General features: G+C 39.6%; 1 protein-coding gene across 10 annotated transcripts in view; it reads left to right on the forward strand.

Annotated features, from left to right (window-relative positions):
* Positions 1 to 23,556, forward strand: part of Dock7 (dedicator of cytokinesis 7) — a 187,927-nt gene that overhangs the window by 119,869 nt on the left and 44,502 nt on the right. For 3 of the 10 annotated variants that reach the window (XM_063259552.1, XM_063259559.1, XM_063259570.1), the window contains exons 23-31: positions 1,372 to 1,464; positions 2,645 to 2,734; positions 3,658 to 3,753; positions 5,490 to 5,630; positions 5,720 to 5,833; positions 7,608 to 7,778; positions 9,756 to 9,895; positions 14,135 to 14,322; positions 16,291 to 16,445. In XM_063259552.1, the coding sequence (XP_063115622.1) occupies positions 1,372 to 1,464; positions 2,645 to 2,734; positions 3,658 to 3,753; positions 5,490 to 5,630; positions 5,720 to 5,833; positions 7,608 to 7,778; positions 9,756 to 9,895; positions 14,135 to 14,322; positions 16,291 to 16,445 (1,188 nt within the window). The remainder of the gene's footprint in view (positions 1 to 1,371; positions 1,465 to 2,644; positions 2,735 to 3,657; positions 3,754 to 5,489; positions 5,631 to 5,719; positions 5,834 to 7,607; positions 7,779 to 9,755; positions 9,896 to 14,134; positions 14,323 to 16,290; positions 16,446 to 23,556) is intronic. The other 7 variants (XM_063259578.1, XM_063259585.1, XM_063259612.1 and 4 more) reach the window with 5 other exon arrangements.

Genomic DNA, 23,556 nt, shown 5'->3' on the forward strand with positions numbered 1-23,556 from the left:
GATCTTAGATCTTATTTCTTAGATTTTACGTTAGTAAGTAGCAGGGCCTGAACTTGAATCTGTAGTGCATCATAGACACTGAGTCTTCAAAACAACAGTCCATTGTTCAAAACAACAATCCCTTGTTTCATTTTCTTTCTGTATTTGGAGAGAAGATGTAAAAGCAGAGGAGATATTCCCCCTAAACCTGAAGCCTTGAAGAGTTGCAGTTTTTCTTGTTTTCTTCTTGTATTTTGGACTTGTGTTGGCTAGATGGATATGGTCCTTCCAACGGGCTTCTGCGCTGTCCTTAGGCTTGCTGTCTGGACAGGGCCAGTCCCTTTGTTACAGGGACTGCTTGCTTTTACTTACCCTCCATTGGTGCTTTCTTATCTGGGAGCTCCATGTACTTGCTTAATATTTTTAGTTAGGTTGTCTTGGGTCATTTTTATTAGTCTTATGTGGCTAACCCTCTAGAAGTCCTTTAACAACTTGCTGCGCTGCCAGTTAGCACTTTCCCAATACGCTCCTTGCCCAGTTTGCCAAATCATAGTTTGGGAGGTAGGACCCAGAATCATAAAGCTTCCTGTGCCCAGTTTAGGAAAGATTCCCTTTCCTCTGCCAGGGATTATCGTAAGCCCTCTCACAGAGAGGCAGCTGTAACTTACTTCTGCTCGTGCACACTGCAGCATGTTTAAAAACCTACATTAATGAAGGTGATGGTGAAAATACGATTCCCTGTGTAGACAGCCCCACTGTTCGCTTAAACATTGTGTTTAATTATAATAAGCACAATAGAGACAAAAGACAATATAGATTCACTATTACTAGGAAAATGCAAATACTGGGTGCCAAAGGAAAATGAAGGAAGAGGTAAGAACTAATAGAATTATGGTGTATCATGCACAGTGGCTTGCAGCTTATGAGAGATGGAATGAAGTTAAGAGTCTTTTGTTTTTATTTTTGTTTTTTACCAAAGAGTACAATGCCTGGCTTCCTTCCATCTTTACGTTTAAACCTGCTCAGTTCACTTTAGAGGAAGTCACTGGTTGCTCACGTGTACTGTCTTTCATGAGAGTTTGGGAGGGAGCCACTGTGGGAACTTGAGGTCTTGGTACTTCAAAGTGATCCCATTGCATAAAAAGGAACTGCCTTTGAATACCGTGCTTAATGTTCTTGGTCATTTTTTAATGTAAAAAGATTATTATTTTTATGTTATGTAATAAGATAAAGTAGTTAAACTAATACTTTATAGATGCCTAAATTTTTGGTTGCTTTAACATTACTAATTAACAGATTTGCACCGGAAAATCTGGGTTTCTTTAAGAATAATTATAGCATGCAACATGTAATATTTCTTTCCTTTCCAACTGCTTTCTATTATATGCTTAGGGTTTAGATCGCTCCAATTCCTGGGTTAACACTGGTGGTCCAAAAGCTGCCCCATGGGGATCCAACCCCAGCCCAAGTACAGAATCAACACAGGTGGTGTTTACATTAGAGGTTTCTTTATTGGCTGCTGATGTTTCCCTTTTGAAGTTACTTTCTTGTGCATATTGTGATCTCAGTGGCTTGCTTTCTTAACCATTAAGATGTGTGTATTTTTGTTTACTTAGCACATTTTTTACCTACTATGCATGAATGCCAGCAGCTGCACCAGTAATGCTCTCCTTCTCTGTTTCCTGTCCTGTTCCTTGTTGTTTTTCCACCCTGTCAGTATTTCAGTGCCTGCTACTTATGCAAATGATGGCTTTTATAACAGCTTCTACTTTAGGGGTCACACATTGTTAGTGAAATTGTTAAAATTTGTGGAAAAACAATAATTGTTTGTTTGCTTTTGGTTTACAGTGTGATTATGTATAACTATATAGTGTAAATCATTTGCATTTAGCTTTCTTGCCTGTCTTTATTCATAATCATTTAATGGACCAGTAATAAGTTGAAGTTAATATGAACAGTATATGATCTGTATAAGATTAAATGCCAGAAGGAAAATCCATTTTAATTTATACTGTGTTGCAAAGTATGAAATTTGTTGTAATTTAGCTGAATTAGATTTTGCTTGCTTAAAACTAGTTGCTTGATAGCTAATATTGCATGGTATCTGAAAATATATTTCTCACCTGTGTTAGCTTTGGGGGAAAAATACTCATTCTTAGAGGAAAATTTTAATTTCTTATTGCAGATCGTTTCATATTGTAGATGGTTTATATTTGAAGTACCATATGATAATCTTATACAGTGATTTTTGGGAATAGTGAAAAAGTGAAATTATTCTAAACTTCTAATTTTCTTTATTAAATACAAAAGTCTTGGTTTCTTGCTTTTGGTCAGAGATCAGCTGAGAAGTATATTTTTACTTTTATATACTTTTACTAGATAAGTGCATGTTTATAGGCCATACAGAAGTTTCATTCTTTGCAGCACCCTAAATATTACAATCATTAAAACATGCATTTTACAGACTAGATCTGTAGAAGCCGTTTTGGTATTTCTGCTGTGTTGCTGTTCAGGCAGCTTCAGGTTGCATAATGAGACGTGCAGTAGAAGAGATGGCCGCTGAGCCACAGTACCAGCTTGTTCTAAGACGATGCAGTGCTTGGGCTTGGCAGTCATCCCAGCGATGTTAATGTTCTCTCATCATTCATTCATCTCCACCCCGTAGGCTGTGGATCGGAGTTGTAATCGTATGTCTTCGCACACAGAGACGTCAAGTTTTTTACAAACATTAACGGGACGCTTACCAACTAAAAAGGTAGATTCATATGAAGACAATACAAAGAGGGGAAAGTAATCCCAACAACTAAATGCTTGTGACATTTCTTTATGTAACTACTAAATGACAGTAGAATAATTGTGTTTACTGGTACGTCTGAGCAGGCACCCTCATCGGGTGCCTTGTGAGGCCTACTGTCCAGTATAGGCTTCTTAAAGTAAGAGAATGCTCAGATCTTTGGGAGTTACTGTTTCCTAGAGTTTAATGAATTCAAATTTGATCATCAAATTTTGGCACCAAAAATATATCACCTCTTAATTCTATTCCTGTAACTGTTTCTGTTTTGTGTTTTAAATCTCCAGGGAAAGGAAGATGAGTTAGAGCAATTGTCACTCTTAGTAAGCTGTGTCGATCTGTTCCCTCTGCACACTCATTAGTCCTCCTTCATGTTACTGTGTACCACTTCACAGATGCTGGGTACCCATATGCATTACAGAGCAGAACTTTTTGCTACTGTTAAAATTAAAGACAGATACTGAAAATGAATGACTTACAGCAAAATTTAAACCTTTAATGTGTTTCCTAAGTTGTACCAGCAAAATTTGTGAATGTAATGGTGTGTATTACAGTATGTATTTAAGGCACACACACAATCTCACTGTTACTGTGGGTTTTCAGTTTGATTTCTATTTGCAGGTACACTTTAGGAGGCCATATCCTCCCTGACCTTTTGAAGTTACATTTTACTACTCCAAGATGACATGCAATGTCCCCAGCTGTGCCACACATACTGTCTTACATGCATAAATGGTCGTTTCGTTAATGGGTGTCACCACCGCCTTGTTAGTGGCTCACAGCCTTATTTTGCTTATTCTCATTACACCTTTGTTTGCATTTGCATTGTGCCTGGCTTCCATCAGCAGCAGGTCTGCCTGTGATGACAACTCCCTTTTATTCCGCAGCTGTTTCACGAGGAGCTGGCTCTGCAGTGGGTGGTTTGCAGTGGCAGTGTTCGGGAGGCAGCTTTGCAGCAGGCCTGGTTCTTTTTTGAATTAATGGTGAGCAAACCAAACACATTCTTCAGTAGTTCTATTAGTGAACAATTTTGTGTAAACTCATTTTCTGTTAGAAAAATCTGTTGCATATCTATGATCTTACATGTGGTTCCAAGGCAAAGTCACATGTATTAGGTTTCTAAATAAACATTGTGGACACTCAGCATGATTAAGGTAAAAACTGGAGTAGTTTTTGCCTAATTCAATAAATGGTACTAAAAACAAATGAACTAATAATTTTTAATGCATTTATATTCTCTAAAATGTAGATACATATATGCATAAACACATACATGACGTAACAAATATTTAAAAAGTGAATACAGGATTGCTAGCAGCTCACTAAAGCACAGAGAGGTTAAGCACTTGCATAAGGGTGCACAGCTTGTGGGACACAGCGGTGTTCAGACACTGACACTGGAGACCTTCCTCTGCCTTTCTTCCTTAGCTCTAGAAAGGTCCTGCTGCTGAAACTTTTTTTCCAAAAAAAGTAGCCAGATGTGGTAGTAGCTCATTCCTGTAATCACAGCTCTTTGCAAGCCCCCTGGGCAACCTAGTGCGAGCCTGTCTCAGAATAAAAATACAGGACCAGAGGGGCAGGGATTATAGTTCAGTGACACAGTGCCTGTCTGGCAAGCACAAGGTCCTGAGTTTGATCCCCAGTATAAAAATAATAATAATAAATTAAAAAGTGGTGAACATGTGTGTAGCTCAGTGTCAAGTGAGACTGAGCTCGGTCTGCAGTACTTCATGTGTGTGGGGGCATGTGGTGGGGGGAAGGAAGAGAGGAGGAAGAGGAAATGAAAGAAGTTAAGGAGGAAGAAAGAAAAGAAAAGAACCTTCCAGAAGATACATAGGGCCCTTCTCAGCACTGATAACCTATAGTGGGGATAAGAAAACTTTTCTTACAGAAACACTGCAGAAAAAAAAAAAATCACAGACCATATATAAGCAACAGAAAACTCATTTTCCCCCTTAAAATATAAACACAAGCATGTAAGGATATGCTTTTGTTGTGAAATAAAAATTGTAATTCTGACTTTTTGAAAAGTCTTATGCATATATTTAGCTGTTTTGTTTTGTTTTTTGTAGCAAAAACTATGCTATGTAGCCCAGACTGACCTCCAACTCAACGGTGATCCTCCTGCCTAACAGGGTCCCAAATGCTGGGATTACAGGATTACAGGCATGTGCCACCAGCCTGGCATCAGCTGTCTTAACTACTAGAATGAACCAAAAGATCCCCATTAAGAGTTGGCTGAGCCTCATACTGACTAGAATTTTGGCTTCAGTTTCAAAATTCTGTCTAGAAGCACTGCACAAACTCCAGCCTGTGTGGGTTTCTAACTACTGTTTCATTCCATGAACTGAGTTGTCATGTGTCTGCTGTGTTCCTGTTCGCTGCTCCCTGCAGTAGTGGTGCAAGGCACTGCCATGAGGGCAGTATTTCTAAGCTTGTGGAGCTTTGTAGTGGTGTGCACGGCAAGTTAAGAAGCCTTAGGAGACTTCACAGTGTTTCTCATGGGTACATTTCTTCCTGCTGACATACACGGAATTTGTCCTGGGCAGTTTGGTGAAGCGGATGTCGTGATTGACTTGTATCTAATGGGTGCCTAACACATGCAGCCTATTTCAGAGAACTTCTTCAAAGTCTTTATAAAGCACTTGAGTGCATAAGGATCCATAACTGTTGACTGCAATCGTGGGAAAGTAAAGTAAAGGCGAAAACCTTTTTTCAGGTAAAGAGCATGGTGCACCATTTATACTTCAATGATAAACTCGATGCCCCACGGAAAAGTCGTTTTCCAGAACGTTTCATGGATGACATTCTTGCTCTTGTCAGCACGATTGCTGGTGACATAGTTTCGCGATTTCAGAAGGTAATGGTAACTTTTTTCAGTTATTTCTCTTTTAAGCTGAAAGTAAACTATCACTGTGATTTGATTTGCCTTTATATTCTGTCTCCTAGGACACAGAAATGGTTGAGAGACTCAACACAAGCCTTGCATTCTTTCTCAATGATCTGTTATCTGTTATGGACAGAGGATTTGTCTTTAGCCTTATAAAGACCTGCTATAAACAGGTAATACATAATTAGTAATATTATAGTAATATAATAATAATAAATAATTTAAATACTGCCTTTGCTCTTTTCATAGCTTCAAGAGCACAGAAACATACTGATTTTAAAACAAAAACACAACGTAATGTATTGTTTTTACCAAGGCAGAAGTAAGTTACGTTTGTTTTATCAGGACACATGGACTGTGCCAAGCAGTTGTCAGTAGCTGGCTTTGCCTTGAGTTGTAGTGGCCCATCATGACTCTAATTCCCATTCCTGGAGCAGACGGCCAGGGCAGTAGTAATGTGAAGTGCCCCAGATGCTGTGCAAATGCCGTGTTTATGCCAGCCATGATGTCACCCAAGGTTTCCATCTCTGGCGATGTTTCGAGTAGCTGCGTTTTGCTGTGCATTCCTCCCAATGCAACCCTTAACACTGTAGAGTTTGGAGTCATGGATGGGTGTTTACTGAAGTCCAAAGTGTTGCTCAGTGTCTTGCCTGTACTAAACTGAAAACATCCTGGACCTTTTCCTCAAACAGCTGGTTTTGTTGTATAATTTTTGTCAGCTGACAATGAAACCTGCTTTTTTGGAAAACAGTTACTGATCCTGATGAGCCACTTGGGGTAGTCAGTGGTATAACTATTCTGGAATCACTTTTAAGGAACTGTAAAAACATACGTAATGCTGGGCCCATCCTAGAAGTATTTGTTTGGGTTTTGGCAGTACTGGTGATGGAACCCAGCGGCCTTGCGCTGAACGCCAGCCCCAGCAAGATGGGGTTTCACTGAGTTGTCCATGCTGGCCTTGAGCTTCCATCCCGGCTGCCTCAGCTGGAATTACAGGTGTGAACCAGCATGCCCAGCTTCTTTCTGGAGTTATTTAGAGACTGATGTATAGTGTGGGTGCTCATGGGATTTGTGAGACTTAGTTCTCTGCAGCACTTCCCAGCTTGTCCACGGATTAGCTTTTGCTAACCTCCTGTCAGTAGTTCTTTTTGGCAATATAATATTTTAAATTTTGATGGCAAGTTCCATTTGATGCCTTTATTAAACTTTCCTTCCTTTATAGAAGAAATTATGCATGGCACTGACCCACTTGTAAATATTTGCAAAACACTTAACGTTTTAATTTTTTTCCTAAAATGTCATACACTGTTGCTACCAAACCTTATCCTGTCTTAATCCTTTGAAGTGTTGATCACCTGCACTTGACAGACATTGAGCTGGACCCTGCAAATAACAAAGCTGTTAAGTCAGTTTGTATTGTTTCTTCAAGTACTTATTATCAACCTAGGAAAATAAAAATAGTTATAAGTACAGGTAAACACAAGAGACCGTAAAAAGAATAAATAATTTCTTTTAAGAAGTGATGTTATTTTTGTGACTTATTTTTCCTTATAAAGTATATTTTGACAAGTAGAAATACTAATCTTCCATTAGAAATATAAAAATGTGACTTAAGCTAGCAGATGGCTGTACACATTGTTGATCTTTTTTTTTTTTTTTTTTTTTTTTTTATCGGTACCAGGGATTGAACTCACGACTGCCTGCTTGCAAGGCAGGCGCTTATGCTGCTGAGCTAAATCCCCAGCCCCCACATTGTTGATCTTGTGGTCCCAGTTTTTCCATTTTTTGTGCTAACCCTGGAAAAAACTAATACTACATTGAAATTACAAAGTCTCAAACAGCTAATTCAGTACTGTTCTTTAATTCTTTAATGTATCATTCTAATACTAGTGTTAAAAGAAATAATATGTTCTATTGGTGTCCTTTTATCTACGCAACGCTTACCAGGTATCTTCAAAGCTTTATTCACTGCCAAATCCAAGTGTCTTGGTGTCCTTGCGGTTAGATTTTTTGCGGATCGTCTGTAGCCATGAGCACTACGTTACCTTGAACCTCCCCTGCAGTTTGCTTACCCCGCCAGCGTCACCATCACCGTCAGTGTCTTCTGCCACGTCTCAGGTGTGTGGAGTATGTGAGTGTGCCTGTGGGTAAAGCTAAGTCTGTGAAGATGGATGTTAGACAATGGGGAAAATTATAACTAACCGTTAATAACTAGTAGCTGTGTGATAGAGTTAGGTCCATATAGTTTTATAAGATTTAACTCATTTAATTAACTCAGGAGTTAAGTTCTGTTATTTAACAGATAGACTCACACACAAATCCATTAGAGTAAAAATTAGAAGAGTCAGCTCTAAACTAAGGCTTTCTTTTAGAGCTTGAATTGTTAACCTCTATATTTTGTACTGCTTTCCCAGATTTATACACTGAAGAATAAATTCACTTAAATTTGCTTATTTAGACGTTTCACAGATTGAGTTCTCTTAGGTAGACACTGAGGTTCTTGGGGATGGGAATCGTTTGTTACCTGTGAAGGGAAGAGGAGCGGAGCATAGCTGTAGCACAGCCTCCATGCCCTGCTCGCCTCTCTTCTGTTCAGAAACCTACCTCAAAGGAAGCTAGGTGAATGCTTATAGCTTTCCAGCTGGCAGTTTCTGCAGAGATGAAAAAGAGATGATTAGCACATATGCCCTCTCAGATGGATTAAAGAGACTGTACTGTTTAGGGTCAGCAGCCAGAATTTTCCTTCTTTGCAGTGAAGCACTTTCTGTTATGTTACCCTTGAGGTAAACAAACTACCACATTAACCTCTTCATGTTTGAAGTCAAAGTTGACTGGGAGTACTTCTTAATTCTGTTTTCAAGGTATTTGATTCCTTAACGGAAGCCTGTAGGCTAGATCAACCTCATATGCTTGATAGAAGGGGAAAAAAGCATCAGAAAGCACTGGCAAGCGTCAGAGAGCACACACAACCTTTATTTTACCTTTGCAAAACATCTTGATCATCCTGTTCCAGCCTCCCTGGCCAGCGTCCCTTCCTGTAATGGATAAAGCTGATCTTTTGCCTTCTCCTGCCAAAGGTGTAGCTACCTAGTCAGAGATTTATTGATCATAGGTGCAGTTCCTGCAGCCTTTAAAGAAACAAACTTGTTTATACTTTAACTTCTTAATGAGTATCTCCTTCAGCCTGGGATCCTCACAGAATTTCTTGTATTAGTTTATCTCCTTTTTCAAATGCATAATTTTGAGATTTTAATTGATGACAGTAACATCTTCTTCTTTGAGGAGTCAGAATTGATTTTATGTGCTTATTAAGAAGGTAATTACCCCTCAGAGAATTCTGAAGTCTGTGTTCTGTGAAACTCCTCAGGGTGTACTGAGCATGGATGCTGGGCATCTCCAGGGTGCTGTTTTGCAGGACTGCAATTTTAAATAAATTCAGCTAGTAGACTGCAGCATGGCCGTCATTACAGAACAGTGTGTTCTCTGAAAAATGATTTTATTGGCATTTGAAATTTCTCTAGAATCTAATAGCTGACTGAATATTTCTCTTGTACTCTGGCATGATTATACTCTCTTTGGATTTAGTTGCCTTTTTCCCTTTAGAGAATAGTGTCAAGATGTTAGGTGGCCAAGACAATAAAGGAGAAAAACGAATGGAAAAATTTCAATATAGAAAAGGGGATGCTTTAAATTTTCTGTCAAAGTAATTTCAATAATTAATTAAAGTGTTGTTTTTTTTTTGTTTTTTTGTTTTTTTGTTTTTTTTGTCTTTTTTGAGACGGAGTCTCACTATGCAGTTCAGGCTGGCCTTGAGCTCACTTTGTAGTTCAGGCTGGTCTCGAACTCACAACGATCCTCCCACCTCAGCCTTCCAAGTGCTAGGATTACCGGCATGAGCCACCACGCCCAGCTTAAAGTGATTTTATTATAGGGTTCTGTGCCAAAAGTAAGAACACTTACTTTTTCTAATGCTTACAATGATAATAATACAAGTAAACTGTTACATAAGGTTTACCACATTTCTCTGTTGTGACTTGAAATGTGAGGTTTCGGTTCGCAGCTATTACAGTTCTGTTCTCCCTCCCGCTCCCGCAGAGTTCTGGGTTCTCCACAAACGCGCAGGACCAGAAGATAGCGAACATGTTCGAGCTGTCCGTGCCCTTCCGCCAGCAGCACTACCTGGCTGGTCTCGTGCTGACAGAGCTGGCTGTGATTGTAGACCCTGATGCTGACGGGTGAGGGAACCAGTCTTTGCTTGTAGAGGCTCAGTTTTATTTTGGACAAAGGGACAGAAGTATTCTGCTTCTTAAAAATGAAAGGAATACTCTTTGTCGCTCTTCCTACTTCTTGTTCTGTAAGTTCCTTGTATATGTTACTTCTTTGTTTAATGAATTTTAAGAAAGACTTTCCAGTATGTAATCATCAACTAGTGATTACTGTTTATTTTTTCTTTGAAAGTATGTATTATTTCTACCTGTTTTCTATTTTATTTAGTCTTTCTTTACATAAAATTTTAAAAAAAGAAAGACTTTCTTATTTTTGCCATCTTCATTTGAGATTTGCCTTAAAACTGATGGCGTATCATATTTTGGCATTTTAATACCATGTAAAATATAATAAGGATTACAAAAGATTTTTTTTTAAATGTCATTTAGTAGGTAGGCTCAGGCGTGCTGAACCTCACTAGATACTTTTTAGTTAAGAAAAACAAATTAGATTTGTTTCATTACTCATGAGGAAAATTTATCATTGCTGGCCTTCTGGTATAGCACTTTATTTCAACAATTGAGCTACAAACAAATATCCTTAAGTTTTGAAAGCTTCTAGTATTGTGTACATGTTCAGGAGTTTTTTAGGCTCCTGTACAGTAGGGAAAGTGCAGGGAGATGGTCTTGCAGTTTGAATTTGTAGGAACAGATGCTGCAGTTGGCACCTAGCATTCCTCATGGGTGATACCCCTTTGTAGTTCCTTTTGAAAGTCTGTGCAAGAAGCTGCTGTGGTGACACTGCTTACTGTCTCAGCTACCTAGAAGGCTGTCGTCAGGGGCAGCTGAGGCAAGACTTTGTCTCTTATTAAAAAAGATCTACGACTGTAATTCATGTGGGTAAAATTTAAGTTTATAATGCAGTGTAAAAGCTCTAGAAAACAAAAAGAGATACCTTTATGCAGGCTTTACAAGGGTTCACTGATTTATTTGATGAATAAAAGAGGTTTATAAAGTTTAGTAACATGTCAGGACATAAATTTGAAAAGGCCAAGTCTGCATGAAAGACTGCATTTTTTTCAAAATGGCAGCTGCCTGCCTGTGTTGTTTACAGAAGTGACTTTCCGCCTGCACTCTGAGAACTGTCCGGGTCTGAAGAGATGTTTCATGGGTGCCCAAAGAGGGTGGGTCAGGGTGAGTACAGATCCATGGGCGAAATTCTGGGCCTCCAGCAGGGGCACATGTGCCCTATTTCCTGTGTATTGTGGGACTTACTGGCCTGCACTGTGCCCTATACTCCCTGCAGAACCGCGCAGGTCACTGGGAGGGTGTGGTCAGCACTGCTTATTGCCTCCCTTCAGGAGACTGGTATCAGAGGCTGTGTGATACCGACCAGGCGCTTGTGCCTGAGGGTGAATCAGCTGTGGCATGAGCAGTGTGTGGTTCATGGGACTTTGCTGGTATTAAACCTTCCCTATTGAAGCGGCATTAGTCTCTTCCTGCTGTCACGAGACGCCTAGCCAACTGGATCCCCTAAGAAGTGGGCCAGGTCCATGCAGACTCTGCTCCTGAAACTAGGGACCAGCTGGCCTGCCCTGTGCCATGGCTCAGTCAAGAGGGAAGACAGGGAATTGCATGCGGCGTGGGTGTGTAGTGGTCTGATGGAGAACAGAGAGCTCTGACCGTCAGCTCTTCTGCCAACCAAGAACCAGTTTTATTAGATAAGTGTTAAGTGGAATGTAGGATTTAGAAAAGAGTTCTGTACTGTTCTTTGCTCTCCACGCTAGAGTACCTTTGTCTTTGACCCTTGGCAAGGTTTTAAGTAAAGCCCAAGAGGTAATGAGAGTTGTGTTTACTACCTCCTGTTCTTTTATGTCTGTATGTTTCTTCCTTTTCCTGGTCTTGCCCATTAGCAAGTCCTGCCAATACCCCATCTAGAATATATCAAGTTCAACCACTATTTACCATCCTGGCTGCTGTTTCTCTAGTTATGCTTCAGTTTGCCTCCCAAAGATCATTTCCTACATAGCAGCCTGAATGATCTTTTAAATATGAGTATTTGATTATGCCAGTATCTTGTTTAAAACATACGAGAGAGCAAGAGCGCATGTGAGCATTAAGAGTATGCACAGTAAAACCCAGGCTTTCTGTACTGGTCCTCAGAACCCTGCGTATCTGTCTGCTGTCTGCTCTCTTCCTCATCTCCTGGGATCTCACCACTTCAGCCTTTGGGTTTCTTGACTGTACCAGGTTCCTTCCCACCGCTAGGCTTCACAGTTGCCTGTTTTCAACCTAACACTATGAACCCCGCTTCTCTCCTTGTCTTTCTTCAGGTCTTCACTCAGTGGCATCTTTTCTGTGAGGCCTTCATGATCAGCCCATCCAAACTGCCGTTATTCTTACACATCCCGCCCTGTTTGTTTTATGTTTTGTTTTTGGTACCGGGATGGAACTCACAACCTTGTGCTTGCCAGGCAGGCACTTAGGCCACTGAGCTAAATCCCTGACCCGTCCTGTTTGTTTTCTACAGAGCACCTAACCAAACCTTGCTTCCTTTGTTGTACATCTCCTCCATTGCTGTGTGTGCGCCGGAGACAGGAGAGCAAGTCCCTGTCTTTCCTTTACCTTAGAATTGTGTCTGATACAAGGCGAACACTTAGTGACTGTTTTCATTCTGTGAATGAATGATTATTATGAAAGACTCACAGATCATCTCTGAATTTTCCTTCTGGGAAGGTGTAGCACTGATATACTGCATGTGTTGTCTTATATCTTTGAAGGGAATTTCTGTGTGTTTACTTCATCTGCATACCAACTAACCAAGAGTAATTCTTTGAAAGGCAGTAATAATATGTTTGATAATTGATCATTTGCTTTTCAGAAACTTAACAATACACTTAGAAAGTTAAAACTTTAAAATAATAGAATACTGTGATTAAACGCTAATTTTGTAGTACATAATTCATTAGAAGATTAGGTCTATATCCATATACCATTTGACAAATTGTTATTGTGTTTCCCTCATGCTGAAGTCTTATCTCAAGTACTCAGAATATATGTCTGTTAAAACAGTTCTGAGAGTATTTAAAAGTGTACCTTCTGAATAAAAACTTAGGATGGGGAAGAAAGAGCTCTCCAGCCTGGATCCCATGTGTGCCTGTGCCAGGTGGCAGGCGAGGTCAGGGCTCTGGAGAAGGACTAGTTAGTCATCACCAGGTCATGCTGCCAGCTGGAGGTGCTGCAAGCTAGCAGAACTCAGTGTGGGGAGCCATATGGAGAAGCTGCTTTTCTGAGACAAAAAGGAAAGGTGGAAGATGAAAGTAGGCCTATATTAGAAGACTTGGCCAAGCTATTTTAGAATGGCCTTTTCTTCCTATGAGAGTGTTGGCGGTTTGATCTTCCATGGAGATGGATAGTACAAAATGTCAGGGCAGAGTGTACTCTCAATCTGCTGCTGGGTGCAGCTTGTGGCACCACTGGAGTTGGAATAGGTGGGTTTTAAGTAGAATGATTTGCATGTCCAAGTCCCTTCAGTCTAAGAGCAAAGACAGTGTGTGGAGATGAGGCCCTTACTAGTTAATTAGGCCCAACAAACACGAGGGGTTGCAGTCTGAAGGAGGTGTGTGTGCGGGATGTCAGCAGTATGTCTGGTAGAAGAGTTTTTTTTGTCTTTTTCTTTTTATCGGTACCAGGGATTGAACTCACAACCACACACTTGCAAGGCAGGCGCTTATGCCACTGAGCTAAATCCCCAGCCCCTGGTAGAAGAATTCTTGTTGAGAGAAGAAAATAATTTACTTTTGGTAAATATGAAAATATCTAGGGGCTGGGGATTTAGCTCAGCGGCATAAGTGCCTGCCTTGCAAGCAGGCAGTCGTGGGTTCGATCCCCGGTATCAATAAAAAAGGAAAAAGACCAAAAAAAAAGAAAATATCTAATTTGGGGAGATAAAATTAAAGCTGTTTACAATTTACTTTTTAAAAATGTTACTGTAGGTTTTGTGAAGATTTAATACTCAGATGCACTAAGTATTCAGTGTCAATTCTGGGTGAATTCGCATAGTAAGCTCTTAATTTATCTTTCTAATTTATCTTTCTAATCATTTTATTTATTTAACATGAGAAATTTTTCTAGAGATGTGTGCAGATAAATAGCAGAGTTAAGAAATTGCACAAAATTGATTAAATACCATGATGTGCTGTTTGCTTTAAAGATACTAACTGATCTCTGTGACCTTCCTGCTTCTCCTTCTCTCTTCTTTTTAAATAGACTGTTTGGATTGCATAAGAAAGTCATCAACATGGTGCACAATCTGCTGTCCAGTCACGACTCAGACCCGCGGTACTCTGACCCTCAGACCAAAGCTCGCGTGGCCATGCTGTACCTACCTCTGATCGGAATCATCATGGAAACCGTACCTCAGCTGTATGATTTCACAGGTGCGGGGTGCATTGAAGGCAGGTTTTAAAGCTCTTGTTTAAAATTGTCAAAAGTAGCTCAAGGATAAAGATACTATTTTAGGAAAACAACCATAGAACATGTACATTGACAGAAGTTAATTGTAAATATTTAACTCTATTGCTAAAAAACTTTTTGACTGTAAGAGACTTCAGTACAAGATTCCTGTAAGTTCTGAAGATACATTTAATTGTCCATCTTTTTTCTTTTTTTTTTTTTTTTTTTTTTTTGAGATAGGGTTTTGCTATGCAGTTTGGCTGGCTTTGGGCTCACTTTGTAAGCCCAGGCTGGTTTTGAATTTGCAATGATCCTCCTGCCTCAGCCTCCTGAATGCTGGGATTACAGGTGTGAGCCACCACGCCAGGTTTAATTGTCCATTTTAAAAAATACAAGAAAATTTGACAGATACCTTCATTGTCAGTGTTACTCATATATGACATAACTGAAATTTAAATCCATCCAAATATCAAGAATTATGTTTAATTACCAGTAGTAAGTTAATAAATTGAAGTTATATTACTTCTTGAAAACCAGAACCCATTGCCGGGGGTAGTGGCACACGTCTGTAATCCCAGCACTCAGGAGGTTGAGGCTGGAAGTTCTTTGCAAATTCAAGACCACCATGGGCTATAAAGTGAGCTCCAGGCCAGCCTGAACTTCATAGTGAGACCCTGTTTCAAAATGACAAAAAAAAAAACAACTAGAACCCACAGAGTTTTAATTCCTTTCGCTTCAGATATTTTTAAAATTTACTTAAATGTTGAATTTAGGTTACTAGAATGTTTTCAGGGGCAAGTAAAGCACATTAAACTAGCAATTAGCCATATAAAGTACTTCAGTTCAATAAGGTTAAATGTATTTCCTGGGTCCCTGACATGCCTTAAGACTTTTGGCAGGCGCTGGTGCTACTGGATCTTTAAGGAATAAATGGCCCGGTATGGTTGAATACAGTCTTTGCAGAATTTTGATTTCTAATACGGGTCTCCTTACCCAGAGGTAGAAATGTTATATCTATATTAAGTTAAAATTCTCTACAGATTACAAATTATTACAGTAGAAATGAATTAATGTTTGAAACATTTAGAAGTAAATCTGTGCTCACTTCACCACATGTACTAAAAAAATAAGTAAATGTAATGGTAATGATATACTTGGGCCTTCAAAAACTGAGTTTGAACTATGCAGGTCCGTCCATTTAGAGCCTTTTTTTAAAAACAACCATTTGACAAAACAAACCCCAAATCCTGGAATGTCATATATATATAAGGAAAAGTCAGGTATTTGTGAATATATGAAATTCATGTGGATGCTAGTCTGTTCTCAGCGTACTTCCATAAAATAGGCAGAAATCTGTTACGAAAAGTTAAAATTTTGGGGCTGGGAATTTAGCTCAGCAGCATAAGTGCCTGCCTAGCAAGCACACTGTCGTGAGTCCGATCCACCCCATCCAAAAAAAAAAAAAAAAAAAAAAAAACTGAACTAAAATTTTAACTGGGTGTGGTGGTGCACCTGTAATCTCAGCATTTGAAAGGCTGAGACAGGAGGATTACTGGGAGTTCGAGACCAGTCTGGGCTGCACAGTGAGTTCAAGCCTGTACTGTACAGTGAAACCCTGTTTCAAAAATAATTACATAAGTAAGTCTATCAAAACTTCTGCACCCAGATTACATGGTGCCATTTGCATTGAGAGAACTGAGACAAATGCAGAGACTCAGTATTGAGTAATCCCATTCCTGGGGAGGCTGAAACAGTGCATTTGCAGTTTGAGGCCAGCAGCCCACACTACTCAGTGAGATCCTGTCTCAGACAAAAAACATTTTTTACAAAAAGAGTTGAGCGTATAGCTCAGTGTAGAGTGTCCCTAAGTTAGATCTTTAGTACTACAGGATGGATGGATGGAGGGTTAGAAGGAACTGCGTGCTCAACAACTGGTGACCAAACAGTTTTGTTCTTGTTTTTGCATTCAGAAACTCACAATCAGCGTGGAAGACCAATTTGCACTGCCCCCGAGGACTGTGAGAGTGAGAGTGGGAGCATGATCAGCCAGACGGTTGCCATGGCGATCGCAGGGACCTCCGTGCCTCAGCTGGCAAGGCCGGGCAGCTTCCTCCTCACTGCCACGGTAAGGCAGCCCTCTACCAGCTTGTTTCTGATAAGACAGATATTCACAAAGACTTGCTCTTAAATGACTGATTGTATTAACTGATACAAAAGTACTGTGAGCTTTATTTATTGTACAGAAACACAAAAATTCCTAGAAACTTACCAGCCTGTACCAAATTGTTTCAACAACTGTTTCTTCAAGGTTTTATGGGATGCAGCCCATATTGTCATATAAGACTTTGAAAATGATCTATTTTATTTTTAAAATTCACTTTATACATTATCAGCCCTAAGAAATATTCTTAACTTAGCAGTTGAGGGTGTTTTTAGTTTGTGAAGGTTTATACTAGCTCATGTTTTAAACATTGATGATGGACCCTTGCACTTTACTCCTTTAATGAGGGAAAGAGATGGGAATAGAAAGAAGACAGTCAGTGCAGCACTCCTCTGTGTATTAAATAACTTTGTTTCAGAAAAATGCAGTAAGATTTATGGAAGCTACTGTGGTTGGCAACTTTTTATAGCTTGATTATTGTTTGTAAATTTAAAATTTCCCTATGTTAAGTGTACAGTGCAGTGCTTTTTAGAGTATTTATAGAGTTTCAAAGTCATCACTACAAGCTGATCTAAGAATATTTTCATCATTCTTAAAAGAACCTTTCTATCTAGCCACTGCCGATTTCTTCCCAACCCCAACATTAGACTGTGACTTACCTCCTCAGGGCCTTCTCTGCTCAGGACATTTTGTGTACTTGAGTTGTATGCTGTGTGACCTTATGTATCTGATTCTTTTTTTTTTTTTTTTAATTTTTATTTAAGGAGAAAAGAAAAGAAAGAAAAAACAGTGAAGGGGTACAAGTTATACAGATTTACAGAAGAAAAAAATGCGCAGTAGGAAATCACTAGTTAATGGATTACATATTGCCATCTTAGAAATAATTGTTCAAGTCACAAAATTAAAGCTTGTAGAGTGGACATTCCAACAATGATACTGCAAACAGTTCTGTTCAATGATCCAATAAAACTCTGTGATATCATTTTCTATCTTACACATTTAAATATGCATGCAGTTATATAGTTTAGAGCACTGTCTTTTCCTGTCTTTTGTACAGTGACTCTTACACATTTTGGGTTTCATTGCTCCCACGGTTCTTATTGCTTTTTTGGAAGAGAGTAAAACCAAATGTGACATAACAGAACAGAATCGGTCAAGTCAAAAGGGTGGATATAATAGATAATATAAAAACATAATACAAGGTGATCAACAATGGTTATCGTAATGCCTCCCGCTATTTCTAATAGAATTGCCTATATCAATAGTTGTAATACAATTGAACAAAACCGTAAAGAATAAAATCGACAAAACCAAAACATTGGAGATATTGTAGGTCTTCAAAAGTAGATAAAAGTCAACGAGAATGGGCGTTATAATGAATCTCATTATCTTCTCAGCTGATGCCTAAACTTTCGAACCTGATACTATCCAGCAAAACAGAATAGAGGAACCTCAGTCAAAAACAAGATGGTGAGAGTAATACAGGGCTTCAAATCGAGATAATAGAAAGTCAAAGTGGGTTACTATATTATATCCTGCTATATTTTTCCCTTTAATTAAATGGATAAAAATAAAAAAGTAAATAATGGAGTGGAGATTGAGAAAAAAGAGGGCATAATAGCGAAACAGGGCAGATCAAAACATAACCATTTAAGCAGAATAGTGTTTCACCACCAGCTAATCCTGACCCAAAAATAGTTACCATATTGACTCCCTCCCTGAAGTCCTTGAGTACAACTTCATATACTGTAGCATTAACTATATCAAAACAATGTAAAACCATTTAAGAGAATGACAGCATTATAGAGTATTTAGAATCGACTAACAGAAAATGAACAATGGTCTCTGTATAATCTCCTTGTCTTTAAAAGGTTTTTGCTTATACTATCGTACATAACAAAATCCAGTAAGATACAACCTGTTTAGACCATTGGAGACAGAAGAAAAAAAGCTAGATGAGACTTCAAAACAAGATGGTACTAAATCAGCATTACCTATTAAGATGTCATTTTCTCCAAAAAAAGCTGTTCCTATCATCCAATCTTCTCTGTCTCATTTCTGTTGAGCTCTTTTTCTGTCAGTAGCTGTCAGTTTGTCTTCTTTATTTTGTTCTCTGCTCCATTCGTTGTGGCCTCCCCGCCACTATTTCTGGGTTCTTTGTATTTTTCTTTTTTTAGGATATCCTGCAATACTTTCTGTAGGGTTGAATTGGTGGTTGCAAATTCCCCCAGTTCCTCTTTATCCTGGAAGCACCTCGTTTTTCCATCAATTTCCAGGGACAGTTGTGCAGGATATCTCAATCTTGGCTGGAGATTATTATCTTTCAAAGCTTGAATTATTTCTCCCCATGCTCTTCGTGATTTGATGGTTTGTGAAATCTGCTGTAATTCTGATGGGTATTCCCTTGTAAGTGATCTGTTTCTTGTCTCTTACAGCTTTTAATATTCTGTTCTTGTATTGAATTTCTGGAATTTTTATTATTATATGCCTGGGTGTTTCTCTGTTAGGGTTGTAGGTAGCTTTATGTTCTTAATCCTTAAGTTATGGCTCCTCTTATCATCTTCTTGTCTTTGTATTATTGCTGTTTGTTTCTTTGTTATTTTTAAGAAGTTTTTCATTTCATTCTCCCATGTTTCAAGTCTGCCCTCCAGTTCAGATAGTCTGTCCTTAGTTTCTTTCAAGCTGTTATGCCAGTCTTGGATAGACTTCTTAATTTCTTGATAGTCCCTTTGAACCTGCTCCACATACTCAATGCTTTCTCTGTTTTCTCCATCAAGCAATTCTCCCCTCTTTTTCTGTTCTTCCATTCCACAATCTGCTTTTTCCTGGGTGGTGCTTAGCATTTCTCTAACTATTCTGCATACTTCTAGCTTCAGGTCATTGATAACTTCATTCCTGAATTGGTCTATGAGGCTCTCTAAATGGCGCTTAATGTATATTGGTGCGGTGTCCACTATTGCCTGATTCTCAGGATTGGGGGCCGAGGAGCCTTTTTTGTTGCTTCCCTTCCCCATATTTTCTGTTCCTTATAAAATGCAATCTTACACAGGAGGCCCGGCTTCCCTGCCTGTCAGCCACAGCCTGATCAAATTGCGCTGGCTAGTTGTTCCCACCCACCGCTGCGCCCCAGGGAGTTGCGGAGGAGGCAGCCTACGCGGGAGTCGGTCGCTCCTCCGGGCCACCGTCAGGCTCTGGGATCTGGGTTAGGCCAGCCTAGGGAGTCCGCCAGCAGCGTCACTCGGGCCAGGAACTTTTCACCAATCCCGTCCGAGAGGGGAATGTGTGGCTGGAGTTGCCACCGCGCCCTGCTCTTACAGGACTGCCTGAGCCCAGAAAAACCTCCGCTGGAGTCAAACTGTGGTAGGGGATCAGTTTCTTGCTCACCTCGCCACCAGTCAGTTTTCGTGTACACCTCCTTGTCCGTCCTGTTTCCGACTCCGTTCGCAGACTCCCGTTCCCAGAGCTCGGCGCGTCTCTCCTTGCCGAGCCGCTGTGGAGGCAGCCAGCCGCCGGGCGGGGGGAAATCCAAACCGCGGCTTCCAATGGCGCGGGGTCGAGCCTCTACACCGAGTCTTTTCTGTTCCTATTTTAGCGCCAGGACTGTATTCTAAGTTGGATTCTCTCAGCCCAGTTCGTTCCTGAGTCAGCAGAGCATATCTCTACTGGTTCGTATCTCCTTAGTCCGCATCATTCCTGGCCTCTGAGCCGAGCCTTTCAGAGAGCCTTCAGCAGTTGCTGTTTTCTGTCCGCCATGTTCTCCCAGGTCCTCTGGATCTGATTCTTTCACCAAGCAGACTGTTTTTGAGGTTCACCCATCCCTATTGTATCTTGCAGCAATACCAGTCTTCCATTTCCTGACAAAACCAAGACTTTATCTGAGTCTCAAATGAGCAACATTTGGGTCAATTCCACTTTGTGGCTATAGAAATAGTGCCACGTGAACCTCTGTGTGGAGGCCCTGTGCGTACCTGTTTACAGCTCTGCTACATACCTCCAAGCAAATTCACTATCGTGGTATCTCAGTGTTTACGTTTTGAGACATTTTTGAATGTTTTTCTTTCCACTGTGGCTACACCAATTTTCATTCTCTCAAGCAATGGATGTGGAGGCCCTAGTTTCCCTATCCTCATCAGCCCTGCTGGCTGGCTGTCTTCTTGTTTGTTGCCTTGTTCAGCGGGTGCAAAGTGGTGGCTCACTGTTCTTTTAACTTGCATTTCCCCAAGGATCTAATACTGTTTGTTAAGGATATTTTCTGGTGCTCATTGGCACATTTATTCTTCAAGGAAAAGTCTATTCCAGTCCTTGGTCTTTTTTTTTTTTTTTAGTCTTTTTTCTTTTTTTTTATCAGTACCGGGGATCGAACTCATGACCGCTTGCTTGCAAGGCAGGTGCTTATGCCGCTGAGCTAAATCCCCAGCCCCTACCTTGATCATTTCTAAAGTGTGTTATTTGTCTTGTCATTGATTTGAAATCTAATTCTGTGTATTTTGGATATGAATCTCTTATCAGATATGTGATTTGCAAATGTCTCCCTTTTTAGAGAGTATCTTTTCAGTTTATTGGTTATTTGGTGTTATTTGAAATGCAAAACTTTAATTCTTCTTGCAGAAATTTGGCTGAAAAAACAAAAATGTATTAAAGTTGATGAAGACGTTTTAATTAATTATATCAGTTTTTGTTTTACGAGTTGTGCTTTTGGTGTTACTATGCTTATAAAAATACATGAGGCAGGACTAGGGGTTTAGCTCAGCGGTGTAAGTGCCTGCTTGGCAAACTCGAGGTCATGAGTTTGATCCCCTGCACACACACACATAGTAAATGGGCAAAATGCAACCAAGAAATAGCAGTGTACTCACTGCCCAGGCTGAGAAATACAGCCTTGCAAACCTTTGAAGTTCCCAGCCTGCCCTCTTCAGTTCTACTTTTCTTTCTCCTCAAAATAACCACTAAGCTCAGTGGTTACTGCTTTTTTCAGTTTAAAAGATCTTCTTACATGAAATACACTATCTGTGAAGCATTGCGCAAAACCCACCCTCCCAGTGCTCACACTCCCAGAACACAGTGAGGTGAGCGCCTTTGTAATCCCTGCTTGGGTGGGGCCCTCCTGGGACTTTAGCAGCTACTTCCCAGGAGGCCGCCTACGCTCTGACTCAGAAACCATCACTTACCTGTATTTAGGATCTGTCGCTAAGTACCAGAATTTGATTTTTTTTTTTTTTGTCTTTTTCTTTTTCATCGGTACCAGGGATCGAACTCACGACCACACACTTGCAAGGCAGATGCTTATGCTGCTAAGCTAAATCCCCAGTCCCCAGAATTTGATTTTACATTACACTTTTAATATTCATCTGTTACAAAATATAGCTATCATTCCCTGATGTTCCTTTATGTCTGATAGTCCATTGTCTGACTGTAGATATATAATCCATTGAGATGAATATATAAATAATTTCTGAACTTTATCTACCACAGATAGGTTTTCTTTTTTTTTGTCTTTTTCCTTTTTATCGGTACTGGGGATCAAACTCACGACTGCCTACTTTACAAGGCAGGCGCTTATGCTGCTGAGCTAAATCCCCAGCCCCTGAGGTTTTCTTTTATACATGTCTTGTGCACCTATACTTGTGTTTAGATTATTTCCTAGCAATGAAATTTTTGAGTGGTAGAATATGTGTATCTTTATCTATACCAGATTATGCCTTGTGTTTTCCAAAGCTGTGTTTCAGTTTGTACTTTTACCTACAGTATGAGAATTCCCATTCCTGGGCATTTTTATGAGTACTTAGAATTGTCAGTCCTTTAGTTTTTGCCAATCTAGTGATCTATAGTTGTATCTCAGTTTCTTTCTCACAGTAGTTTATGAGCATGTATGTTTTTCCTATGTGTGTCGTCATTTCGATTTTGTTTTTAGAAGTAACCAGAATCTGTGATTTTCTGTTGGTCTGCCTTTTTCTAGTGATTTGCCTTAGTTTATGTATTATAGGTGAATCCACTGTGAATTGTAAGTGATTTACATAACTCTCTGGCCTGTTCTTTCTTACACCTCAATGTTCAGTTTGGTGATTAGAGTGATTTCAAAATTCTTAAAACTTGTCAATTTATTTTCTGTACCTTAAGAAATGTTTTCCCATTTTAAATTTTTGAAGATAGCCTATATGAGTTTTTAATGTTTTTTATGTTTAAACTTGAAGTGATTTTGTGTGTGTGTGTGTGTGTGCGCATGCAATGTGATTTGGAGATCCAGGCTGACTTATTTCTTTCATGTATATATCAAATTATCTCAACACCATTTATTAAGAGCATTTTTTTCCTGCCCTGAAGTGCTGCCCCTACGTAGTCTATCACGGAGAGAAAAGATTGTTGGCTAATTTTTGGCCTTCTGTATTTCTCCAGAGAATTTTGGGTTTCTTAAGCTGTATTTTTATTAGTCTATGTTTGCAGTACATACTGCTTACATTTTTGTATGGAGTTGGTACATGTGCATAACAACATGTTTTAATTCCGCTTTTTGTCGCCTGCCCTCCCTCCCCTTCCTTCCATCTCTTGATCCCTTCCCATTTAAGGAAGATCTCTCTCTATGTCCTGTTGTCTTTTATTTTGCTCTTTATTTTTAGTTTGTGTTTCTCATGATAGGGAAGCCATGCAATATTTAAACTTAGGTCTGATTTATTTTGTGTCAAGGTGCATCCAGTTTTCCTTATGGCAAAGTAGTACTTAATTGTGTGTAAATACCCCCTTTCATTTATCCATTCATCTGTTGGTGAACATATAGGCCACTTCCAAGATTTAGCTATTATGAATTGCACTGCTCTAAACATGGGTACGCAGACTTCACTGTGCTGATGTCTTTTAACTCTTCTGGGAAGATACCTAGAAGGAGAAGAACTGGGTCAAATGGCATTTCTAGTTGGAGTTTTTTTAGGAATCTCCTTCCTGATTTCCATAGTAGTTGTACCTAGTTTAATTCTCAACCGCAGGGAGCACTGAGCTATATTCTCAGCCACTTTTATTTTTTTATTTAGAGGCAGGGTCTCACCAAGTTGCCCAGACTGGGCTTGAACTTGATCCTTCTGCC

The sequence above is a fragment of the Cavia porcellus genome, unplaced genomic scaffold (assembly GCF_034190915.1).
Source record: "Cavia porcellus strain 051 isolate PalLab524CR breed Dunkin Hartley unplaced genomic scaffold, mCavPor4.1 scaffold_1, whole genome shotgun sequence".
Taxonomy (NCBI): domain Eukaryota; kingdom Metazoa; phylum Chordata; class Mammalia; order Rodentia; family Caviidae; genus Cavia; species Cavia porcellus.